Below are 12593 nucleotides of genomic sequence, written 5' to 3' on the forward strand. Positions count from 1 at the left end.
AAACATCATTTTGGTGCTAGATTACATATTATTAATTGGGGGGGGGGGTGCTCTTAAATAGTGTTGGGTATTGCTAAATTATATTCTTCCTTCTTTTATTCTGATACAGTTCCAGCCAAGATACACTTGCCTAAAAATCTTGAAGGCATGGGAGCAGTCCATGCTCTCCGAGGTGAGGTAATCAGCATCAAGATCCCATTCAGTGGCAAACCAGACCCAGTGATCACCTGGCAGAAAGGACAAGATCTCATCGACAACAATGGCCACTACCAAGTTATTGTCACAAGATCTTTCACGTCACTTGTTTTCCTCAATGGAGTGGAGAGAAAAGATGCTGGTTTCTATGTGGTCTGTGCTAAAAACAGGTTTGGAATTGATCAGAAGACAGTTGAACTGGATGTGGCCGATGTTCCCGACCCACCCAGAGGAGTCAAAGTTAGTGACGTCTCACGAGATTCTGTCAACTTAACGTGGACTGAGCCAGCTTCTGATGGTGGCAGCAAAATCACCAACTACATTGTTGAAAAATGTGCGACCACTGCAGACAGATGGATCCGCGTAGGACAGGCCCGAGAAACACACTATACCGTGATCAACTTATTTGGAAAAACAAGTTACCAGTTCCGTATAATAGCGGAAAATAAATTTGGCCTAAGCAAGCCTTCTGAGCCTTCAGAACCAACCGTAACCAAAGAAGATAAGACCAGAGCTATGAACTATGATGAAGAGGTTGATGAAACCAGGGAAGTTTCTATGACCAAAGCATCTCACTCTTCAACCAAGGAACTCTATGAGAAATATATGATTGCTGAAGATCTTGGGCGTGGTCAGTTTGGAATTGTCCACCGTTGTGTTGAAACATCCTCAAAGAAGACATACATGGCCAAATTTGTTAAAGTCAAAGGGGCTGATCAGGTTTTGGTAAAGAAAGAAATTTCCATTCTAAACATCGCTAGGCACCGAAATATCTTATACCTCCATGAATCATTTGAAAGCATGGAAGAATTAGTTATGATCTTTGAGTTCATATCAGGACTTGACATATTTGAACGCATTAACACAAGTGCTTTTGAACTTAATGAGAGAGAAATTGTAAGCTATGTTCGCCAGGTCTGTGAAGCACTTGAGTTCTTACACAGTCATAATATTGGACACTTTGACATTAGACCAGAAAATATCATTTACCAAACAAGAAGGAGCTCCACCATTAAAATCATAGAATTCGGTCAGGCCCATCAGCTGAAGCCAGGGGACAACTTTAGGCTTCTGTTCACTGCCCCTGAATACTATGCACCTGAAGTCCACCAGCATGATGTTGTCAGCACAGCCACAGACATGTGGTCACTCGGAACACTCGTGTATGTGCTGTTGAGTGGTATCAATCCATTCCTGGCTGAAACTAACCAACAGGTAATTGAGAACATCATGAATGCTGAATATACCTTTGATGAAGAAGCATTCCAAGAGATCAGCACTGAAGCCATGGACTTTGTTGACCGGCTGTTAGTGAAAGAGAGAAAATCTCGCATGACAGCATCTGAGGCTCTCCAGCACCCATGGCTGAAGCAGAAGATCGAAAGAGTCAGTACTAAAGTGATCAGGACATTGAAACACCGACGTTACTACCACACCCTGATCAAGAAAGACCTCAACTTGGTTGTGTCTGCAGCCAGGATCTCCTGTGGTGGTGCAATTCGATCTCAGAAGGGAGTGAGCATTGCTAAAGTTAAAGTGGCATCCATTGAAATCGGCCCAGTTTCTGGACAGATAATGCATGCAGTCGTTGAAGAAGGAGGATATGTCAAATACGTATGCAAAATTGAAAATTACGATCAGTCTACCCAAGTGACTTGGTACTTTGGTGTCAGACAGCTGGAGAACAGTGAGAAATATGAAATCACTTATGACGATGGAGTGGCCACCATGTATGTCAAAGACATTACCAAATTCGATGACGGTACCTACAGATGCAAAGTAGTCAATGACTACGGGGAAGACAGTTCTTACGCAGAGCTGTTTGTTAAAGGTGTGAGAGAAGTTTACGACTATTACTGCCGTAGAACCATAAAGAAACTTAAGCGCAGAACAGATACCATGAGACTCCTGGAAAGGCCACCAGAATTCACGCTGCCTCTCTATAACAGGACAGTTTATGTGGGTGAAAATGTCCGGTTTGGAGTAACTATAACTGTCCACCCAGAGCCTCGAGTTACATGGTATAAATCAGGTCAGAAAATCAAACCAGGTGATGATGACAGGAAGTATACATTTGAGTCCGACAAGGGTCTTTACCAATTAACAATCAACAGTGTAACTACGGATGATGCTGCCGAATACACTGTTGTTGCAAGAAACAAATACGGTGAAGACAGCTGCAAAGCAAAGCTGACTGTGACCCCACACCCACCTCCAACAGGTACGACCCTAAGACCCATGTTCAAACGGCTACTGGCAAACGCAGAATGCCAAGAAGGCCAAAGTGTCTGCTTTGAGATCAGGGTGTCTGGCATCCCCCCACCAACATTAAAATGGGAGAAAGACGGTCAGCCACTGTCCCTCGGGCCTAATATCGAAATTATCCACGAAGGCTTGGATTATTATGCTCTTCATATCAGGGATACTTTGCCTGAAGACACGGGTTACTACAGAGTCACAGCCACAAACACTGCTGGATCCACCAGCTGCCAGGCCCACCTACAAGTGGAACGCCTGAGGTACGTCAAACAGGAGTTCAAGACGAAGGAGGAGCGCGAACGACACGTACAGAGGCAAATTGACAAGACGCTAAGAATGGCTGAAATTCTTTCCGGAACTGAGACTGTGCCACTGACACAGGTCGCCCAGGAGGCACTGAGAGAAGCTGCCACCCTTTACAAACCAGCCGTCAGCACCAAGACTGTAAAAGGGGAATACCGACTTGAGACGGAAGAAAAGAAGGAGGAGAGAAAACTCCGCATGCCTTACGAAGTACCAGAGCCACGCAAGTACAAACCGGCTGCCATAGAAGAAGACCAACACATTAAGCAGTTCGTGCCCATGTCTGACATGAAATGGTACAAAAAGATACGCGATCAATTTGAAATGCCTGGGAAGATGGACAGAGTTGTACAGAAAAGACCCAAGCGCATCCGCCTTTCAAGATGGGAACAGTTCTACGTGATGCCTCTTCCACGCATCACCGATCAATACAGACCCAAGTGGAGGATTCCCAAACTGTCCCAAGACGACCTTGAAATGGTGAGACCAGCCCGTCGGCGTACACCTTCTCCTGATTATTACTTTTATTACAGACCCAGGAGACGTTCTCTCGGTGACATCTCGGATGAAGAATTACTCCTGCCCATTGACGACTACCTGGCAATGAAGAGAACAGAGGAAGAGAGGCTGCGTCTTGAAGAAGAGCTGGAACTGGGTTTTTCAGCCTCACCCCCAAGCCGGAGCCCTCCACGTTTTGAGCTTTCGAGTCTGCGTTACCCTTCCCCACAAGCTCACGTCAAGGTGGAGGAAGCAAGAAAAGACTTCAGATACTCAACGTATCACATCCCAACGAAGGCGGAGACCAGCACGAGTTACGCAGAGCTGCGGGAGCGGCACGCCCGCACCTGGCACAGGCAGCCCAGGCAGCGGCAGAGGATCATGGCCGAGAGAGAGGACCAAGAGCTGCTGCGTCCAGTCACCACCACCCAGCGCCTCTCGGAATACAAAAGCGAGCTGGAACACATGGCGAAGGAAGAAAAATCTAGAAAGAAATCAAGACGCCAGAGAGAAGTGACTGAAATAACGGAAATTGAGGAAGAATATGAGATCTCCAAACACGCTCAGAGAGACACTTCCTCCTCGGTGTCCAGGCTGCTGAGACGCCGGCGCTCCCTGTCTCCGACCTACATCGAGTTGATGAGGCCGGTGTCCGAGCTGATCCGGCCGCGGCCACAGCCAGCTGAGGAATATGAAGATGAAGATGACGTAGAAAGAAGGTCTCCTACCCCAGAAAGGACTCGCCCACGTTCCCCCAGCCCTGTGTCTAGTGAGCGTTCACTGTCAAGATTTGAGAGGTCGGCAAGATTTGATATCTTTTCCAGGTATGAGTCCATGAAAGCTGCTTTAAAAACTCAGAAGACATCAGAAAGGAAGTATGAGGTTTTGAGTCAGCAGCCTTTTACGCTGGACCACATGCCTCGAATCACACTGAGGATGCGCTCCCACAGGGTACCGTGCGGCCAAAATACACGTTTTATCTTAAATGTTCAGTCTAAGCCAACTGCCGAGGTCAAATGGTACCACAACGGTGTAGAACTTCAAGAGAGCAGTAAGATTCATTACACCAACACCAGTGGGGTTCTGACCCTGGAAATTCTGGACTGTCATATTGATGACAGCGGAACATACCGTGCCGTGTGCACCAACTACAAAGGTGAGGCTTCTGACTATGCAACCTTGGACGTCACGGGAGGGGATTACACCACCTATGCTTCCCAGCGCAGAGACGAAGAGGTCCCCCGATCTGTTTTCCCTGAGCTGACGAGAACAGAGGCATATGCGGTTTCATCATTTAAGAAAACATCTGAGATGGAAGCTTCCTCTTCCGTCAGGGAAATGAAATCACAGATGACAGAGACAAAGGAAAGTCTCTCATCATATGAACACCATGCATCTGCAGAAATGAAAAGTGCTGCAGTCGAAGAAAAGTCGCTGGAAGAAAAATCCACACACAGGAAGATCAAGACGACTTTGGCAGCAAGAATTCTTACGAAGCCAAGGTCCATAACGGTGTATGAAGGCGACTCTGCAAGGTTTTCTTGCGATACAGATGGTGAGCCGGTACCGACTGTGACATGGCTGCGTAGGGGACAAGTCATAAGCACTTCCGCCCGCCACCAAGTGACCACCGCAAAGTACAAATCGACCTTTGAGATCTCTTCAGTCCAGGCTTCAGATGAGGGCAACTACAGCGTGGTGGTAGAGAACAGCAAAGGGAAGCAAGAGGCACAGTTTACTCTGACCATTCAAAAGGCCAGGGTTACTGAAAAGGCTCTGACATCACCACCGAAAGTCAAATCCCCAGAGCCTCGGGTAAAATCCCCAGAAGGAGTCAAGTCTCCAAAACAAGTGAAATCCCCAGAGCCGGTGACTTCTCACCCAAAAGCTGTATCACCCACAGAGATAAAACCCACACCAACAGAAAAGGTTCACCAGCTGCCAGTCACTGCCCCACCCAAGATAATTCAGTCCTTGAAAGCAGAAGCTTCTAAAGATATAGCAAAGCTGACCTGTGTGGTCGAAAGTACTGTATTGTGTGCCAAAGAGGTCACCTGGTATAAAGATGGTAAGAAACTGAAGGAAAATGGGCATTTCCAGTTTCATTATTCGGCAGATGGTACCTATGAGCTCAAAATCCATAACCTCACTGAATCTGATTGTGGAGAATACGTTTGTGAGATTTCTGGTGAAGGTGGAACTTCCAAAACTAACTTCCAATTTGTGGGACAAGCCTTTAAGAATATCCATGAGGAAGTTTCAAGCATATCAGAAACCAAGAAAGCAGCTCAGAAAACTGCTGAGTCAACAGAAACCAAGAAAGCTGCTCCGAAAACTGCTGAGTCAACAGAAACCAAGAAAGCGGCTCCAAAAACTGCTGAGCCAACAGAAAGCAAGAAAACTGAACCAAAAGCTCCTGAACCAGTTTCCACAAAACCAGTAATTGTTACTGGGCTGCAGGATACAACTATTTCTTCAGACAGTGTCACTAAGTTTGCAGTTAAAGCTACTGGAGAACCCCAGCCAACTGTCATCTGGACAAAGGATGGAAAGGTAACTAGTTCTTAAATAATCCTTAAAGTTATCTTCTAAAAAAACTAACCTCTTCCCTCTTCCCCATCTCCCAAAGAAAGTTCAAAATTAAATCACTTTTTAAAACTCAAATCACGTGCATTCTACAGGCTATAACACAAGGAGGTAAATATAAACTCTCTGAAGACAAAGGAGGATTCTTCCTAGAAATTCATAAGACTGATACTTCTGACGGTGGACTTTATACTTGTACAATAACAAATTCAGCTGGATCTGTGTCCTCTAGCTGCAAATTAACAATAAAAGGTAGGTTGGCTTTTATTCTTACCAATAATTTTCAGAAAACAATATGAAGGAAACATTTCTAAACACTATTCCTTACACACACACACACACACACACACACAAAGTATTAAAATAAAACTTCTACCAAGTTACAGAATACCATTTGTACACAAATGTACAAATACACATATTTGAAGTTAGCATACACTTTTATATTTATTAAGTGTCTAATTGTATGTGGTGTTATATAAGATTCCATAGAGATTATATAAGATTCCTGCTCCCAGGAACATTTAAGAATAAAGTCAGGTGATTATACAAAATGGCACTTCTTCCCTAAAGCTTCACTCTTGCTAATTTTCCAAAGCAGTGGAAAGTTAATGAAAGAACTGTATCGGTTTTCCCAATTAAAATTAGTCTGCTTTCATCTCAGTCTTCTAAAACATAATTCAATTGTTTTAATTACTCAAAATCTCCTAAATCCACCCATCTCCTAAATCCTTCAACTATTCTTTGCAAAACTTTTTTTCCCCTTAAGTCATAAAAATCATTCTTCTGTTTAGTTTAGTTTAAATAATCATTACACTGATCTCCAAAGTCATGCATGACAACTTTCCAAGATTGGGACTGAGAAAGAGTTAGGTATTACCTACACTGCATGCGTTAAGTTAATATTTTTTCTTTGTATATTATTCACTTACAGAATCCACAAGAGAAGAGGGTGGGGCCTCTTTCCAATTCAGTTTGCCTTATAGAGCTTTCTTTTTCAGCTGTAAAAGACACTGAGATACAGAAAGTATCGACACAAAAGACCTCCAAAAGTATATCCCAGAAGAAGGCAGATGTCCAAGAGGAAATTTCCAAAAAAGCCCTAATTTCTGAAGAAATCAAGATGTCAGAGGTGAAATCTCCAGAGAAGCTGGCCCTCAAGGAGGAAGCTTCAACAGTTCTGATTTCCGAAAAAGTCAAGAAATCAGAAGCGACCTCCCTGGAAAAATCCATTGTCCATGAGGAAATCACTAAAACATCACAGGCATCAGAAGAAATCAGAACTCATGCCGAGATTAAAGCATATTCTACTCAGATGAGTATACCTGATGGTCAGAAAGTGACTTTAAAAGCCAACATTGCTGGTGCCACTGATGTGAAATGGGTATTGAATGGGGTAGAGCTCAGTAACTCCGAGGAGTACAGATATGGCGTCTCAGGCAGCGACCAGACGCTGACCATCAAGCAGGCTGGTCACAAAGATGAAGGGATCCTCACCTGCATTGGCAAAACCAGCCAAGGAATCATCAAGTGTCAGTATGATCTGACCCTGAGCAAAGAACTCTCAGATGCTCCAGCCTTCATCTCCCAGCCCAGATCTCAAAATGTTAACGAAGGACAAAATGTTCTCTTTTCTTGTGAAATCAGTGGTGAGCCATCGCCTGAAATCGAATGGTTTAAAAACAACCTGCCAGTAAGTTGAGTTATGAATATATTACTGAAGAAAGCTTTAAATACTCCATCTACTCCTGAAGAGCTCGAAGAAACCTTTTTTTTCTCTTCTTTTTAGATTTCTGTTTCTTCAAATATCAGCGTAAGTCGCTCCAGAAACGTATATTCCCTTGAAATCCGAAAGGCCTCAGTAAGTGACAGTGGGAAATACACAATTAAGGCCAAAAATTTCCATGGCCAGTGTTCAGCTACTGCTTCCTTAACGGTCCTTCGTAAGTATATCTTTATATTTTCCTTACTTGCTTAAGGCCGTTATCTGAGTTTTTTTGTTTGTTTTTTTGCTTTTGTCTTCTGAGCCCAGCAAACTCTCTGGAGCCTCATTAAGTTCCATGTGTAAGAGACACAGGCCTCCTGTGTGAATTCATTCTTAACGGTCAACGTTTCTTTACAGCGAGACAGGAACATGGATAAGTTAACTTTCAAAGCAAAGCTATCAACTGTCCTATTACATGTATTTTCAGAATGCACAATATAAAAATTATTTTCTGTATGACTAATCATTTTTCTCCTAGTGATTCTAGCACCTGCATGTAATGTAATGATAGAAATATAAGGATTCGTTTCTGGGAGACACTGAGCTAGCTCTTGACAACTGTATGTATGTATTTGCTTGTGCTTCCACAGCAAATTGTTTGGGTTGCATTTCTGTGTGTGTGTCTAAGTGTTCCATTTCTGTAAGTCAGTGTCAGATGTCACCAATTAACCAGATGTCATTGGTGTTCACTGTGTATCTGCTACGCTCCACAGCTCTAGTTGAAGAACCTCCCAGAGAGGTAGTATTGAGGACAAGTGGTGACACGAGCTTGCAAGGAAGCTTCTCGTCTCAGTCAGTCCAAATGTCTGCCTCTAAGCAGGAGGCCTCCTTCAGCAGTTTCAGCAGCAGCAGTGCTGGCAGCATGACCGAAATGAAATTTGCAAGCATGTCTGCCCAAAGCATGTCCTCCATGCAAGAGTCTTTTGTAGAAATGAGTTCCAGCAGTTTTATGGGAAAATCTAGTATGACACAACTGGAAAGCTCAACTAGTAGGATGCTTAAAGCAGGCCTAAGAGGTGAGCAATCAAATTACTGGTAGAGGTAGACAAGTCTAGTAGCATGGTAGAGTCCTTAGTACATACAATTCAGTAGAAAGCAAACTGTTATATTTTCAGTGATCCTAAAACTTTTTTGTTGTTGTTGTTCCATAAAGGAATTCCACCTAAAATTGAAGCTCTTCCCTCTGACATCAGCATTGACGAGGGCAAAGTTTTAACAGTAGCCTGCGCTTTTACGGGTGAGCCTACCCCGGAAATAACATGGTCCCATGGTGGAAGAAAAATTCAAAATCAAGAACAGCAAGGGAGATTCCATACTGAAAACACAGATGACCTGACAACTCTGATCATCACGGATGTACAGAAACAAGATGGTGGACTTTATACCCTGAGCTTAGAGAATGAATTTGGATCTGACTCAGCTACTGTGAATATAAATATTCGATCCATTTAAGAGGGCCTGTGCTCTCATATTCAGACATTCTTAACCTTTCCTGAACAATTCACATAGACTAATCTTTCTGATCTGTAAATACTTAAAAAAAATGTAGTTTTGTATCAACCTAAATGAGTCGAAGTTCAAAAATATGCATTTCAATCTTTTCTTGTTGACCTAAGATTATACATTTTCTAGTGACATGTACATACTGTATATAGCCGAATTAACGGTTATAAAGTTTTGTACCATTTATTTTATGACATTTTACAATGTAACTGTTGAAACTAACTGTTGGTAGGAGAAAGTTTCTTATGGAACGAATACCCTGCTCAACACTTAATCAATCTTTGTGCCTCAACATAATGTTGATGTCTAAGTATGCCTCAATGGGTCGAGAAATTCCCCATTGAAGATGTCCTATCCACCGACATGATGCTGTGCACGTCACCTGATATGTGCACCAATACTTACTGAATCAGAAATGTAAGGCATTGGTGATGTTTGCATTTACCCTCCTGTAAGCAACACTTTAACGTCTTACATTTTCTCTGATGATGTCACACTCAAAATGATCATGACTTAAATATTACCAGAGCAAAGTGCAACGGCCAACACTTTGTTCGCTCATTTCACACTGTCTCTGACCATAGAGAGTGCCTGGGTAGCTTGGAAAAGCAACATCACCTGGCCATCCCCTCATTTAACCAAGCTGTTCATGCGTTCCTATGCCAGAGCAGTGCCAACTCTTGGAGGTCCCGGGGTGCAGCCAACGCCTTCGTGTGGTAGCTCTAAATTTAAATTACACCAGAGAAACCGGGGCAACTAAGCAATGAGCCACAGCAAAAACTAAAGAACAACAACAACAAAATAAAGCTGTCGTTAAATTAAAAACAACAAAATATTACTAACTGCCCAAAATATCAATTTGATGTAGTTCTTTTCATGCAGGTTTAAATTCAATTGTTAGTTATAATTGTTGGACCTCCTTGAGATAGTAACAACAAAATAAAGCAAGCTATCTGCACCTCAAAATTTGTGATTGGTTGTTTTCTGTAAAATTCTGGGGTTGGGGAGGTATGTGCCTTTGCAGATCACAGAAATGATCATAGATAAGAAGAAGCAACTCAAGTTCTTCACAGCAAATATTTAAATTACCATGTTGAATGCATTCCACAATTTTTTTAAAGCATAGATATGATTCTCATGGATAAAGTTACCCCCAAAAGTTAACAAAAATCCCCCAAAATAATAGATCAAATCTTCTAAACTTATTATCAAGAGAAATATTTTTATGGGAGCTGATTCGTTAAATCCAAAGATATTGAACATTACAATTCACGATATTTTGTGCCAGACAGCAACGCAAAGATGAGCAAGATGAAACAGACCCTGTCCCTCAAGGAGTATAGAAAAGAATATGACAATTTCAGGGAAAATGATCAATTGTACAACTGAATCCATTACTGACTATTGCAGCTCCAAACTGAGACAGAACAAATCAAAGTCCTCAAAGCTAAAGAACTCGTTTTAAATGGTATAGTCCTACTAGGCTTTTCAAAACAACTTCATAATAAAATCTCTAGCGCCAGAAAAATCTGTATTTATCCACCTCAATTAGATAATCCTAATTGTAAACCTATAAAGTCGATTCTTTGCCTAAATTACCCCCTAAATGTAAGTACAAGCGGCCAAAGCTGAAGCAAATGCACTGTCAATTCTTACTCCCCCAAAGAAAATCTTGGGTCTTCGTTAATTTATTCAGCAAGTATTCTGTCTTAAGTCAGATGCCCTAAAAGCAGAGCCTAAGACTTGACTCTAGCATAAGTAATTTTTTGAGGGACTGCTCTCAGGAAAAAGGAAGTGAGGGAAGCAGAGTAGAGGAAGAAAGCTAAGCAAGACTGTGGTCTCCGCGGGAGCTTCAGCCGCATCCCACAGGGAGCATAAATTGCACCAGAGTTGGTTCCACCTGGGAGCAAGGGCGCTGACCTTCTCCACCTGCTTATCTGCCAGTTAGTGCCTACAGGCTGGGAGCTTGTGGGAGCGGGGGCGGGAAGAGGGAAATAACCTCCGGGGTGAGGGGCACCCCTTGGCCAGAGCAATCTCTGCAGACTAGGGCAGCTAAACAGCCAATACACAAGAAACTGGGCCGGGCACACATCACCTGGATCTGGGAGGTACGCACAGCACCCACTACACCATCTAACAACTTGAAATGCCAGTTCTTACCTTAAAACGAGAGAGGCAGGGATTCCTGAGGATGACTCCCAGCCCTGACAGGCTTACGTTCTAAGGAGTCCTATCCGTGGCTGAGGCGCAGTGCGTGCTGCTCAGAATTCTGAAGCTGAAGGAACTGTAGTTGCAGCTCCCAAATCCAGAGATCCATTTTGGGCCTGGGAGAAAGGGGAGGGGCTAAGGCCTACCTCGGGAAGGAAATCCACGCCAAGCCGAGAGGCCTGACTTCTTTTCAACCAGTAGCAGAAGCCCACGCCTCTGAGAGCAGCAGGGTGTGGCCAAGGGGTCACACGTGAGAGGACTGCGTAGGGAGGATCCTGGGAAGTCCCTCACAGGCCCTCCGGCTGGAACTACAAGCACCCCTCCGGGTTTACCAGCCAGCCTCCTTCCGAGAGCGCCTCCAATAATGGCGCTCCCCCGCGTAGGGTGGGTGGGGATTCCTGTCAATCCCACCCCACCTCCAACAGCACCAGGAATGCCTTCCCAGCAACTTTGCATTTCCGGTTCAGACCACCTTGTCTCTCTCCCCCCTGTCGGCAGGGGCCGCCAGAGAGCAGCCAGCAGACGCCTTCTTCCTGGTTCAACCCTCCAATCCACAAAACCTATGAGTAATCTTCACTCTCTTCCTGCCCCTCTTTCTGCTGAATCCTTCCTGTCTATTTTATAAAGCCCCCACTTGGCTACACTCATAAGCAGCATAGTGTAGGAATTATATATACGCATTCAAAACCCAGAGTACCAACCCAAATCCAGGATCTGCTATTTGCTGACTTGTGTCACCTGGAGTAATTACTGACCTTCTCTATCCCTTGATGTTCTCACCCATAAGATGGGAATAACAACAGCATCAACCTCACAGGTTTTGTGAGGATTAAACAAATTACTACATGTGAAATTCTTAGAGCAGTGCTGCCACAGCACCCAATAAACACCAGCAATCAGTATTATATTAGAGACCACCGTGCAAAACATCGAAGTTAGGGACCAGAAAAACATTTTAGAGGGGGTGTAACACAGACCTCACTTGTAATCACTAGATGTATTATTTTGCTAGGGCTGCTAGAACAAAGTACCACAACCCTGCAGGGCGGCGGGGAGGAGGCTAGGAGTCCTAAAGGAAAGTGTCAACAGGACTGGTTCCTTCTGAGAGTTGTTAGGGAAGGATCTGTTCCAGGCCTCTCTGCTTGACTCGTAGATGGCCACCTGTTCACATAGCATTCTCCCTGCATGCATGTGTGGGTCCAAATATCCCCTGTTTAGAAGGACATCAGCAATATTGGATTAGGTTTCACACTAATTTTACCTTATTTTTAACTTT

The 12593-nt window shown here is 43.7% G+C and overlaps 1 protein-coding gene across 19 annotated transcripts in view; it reads left to right on the top strand.

The window, feature by feature from the left end:
* Nucleotides 1-10075, top strand: part of TTN (titin) — a 287195-nt gene extending 277120 nt beyond the window's left edge. For all 19 annotated transcript variants that reach the window (XM_060152562.1, XM_060152541.1, XM_060152543.1 and 16 more), the window contains 6 exons: nt 110-5808; nt 5937-6093; nt 6843-7534; nt 7631-7784; nt 8320-8622; nt 8760-10075. In XM_060152562.1, coding sequence (XP_060008545.1) covers nt 110-5808; nt 5937-6093; nt 6843-7534; nt 7631-7784; nt 8320-8622; nt 8760-9058 — 7304 coding nt within the window. In that variant the 3' untranslated portion in view covers nt 9059-10075. The remainder of the gene's footprint in view (nt 1-109; nt 5809-5936; nt 6094-6842; nt 7535-7630; nt 7785-8319; nt 8623-8759) is intronic.
* The last annotated feature ends 2518 nt before the right edge of the window (nt 10076-12593 follow it).

This window comes from Lagenorhynchus albirostris, chromosome 6, assembly GCF_949774975.1.
Source record: "Lagenorhynchus albirostris chromosome 6, mLagAlb1.1, whole genome shotgun sequence".
Taxonomy (NCBI): domain Eukaryota; kingdom Metazoa; phylum Chordata; class Mammalia; order Artiodactyla; family Delphinidae; genus Lagenorhynchus; species Lagenorhynchus albirostris.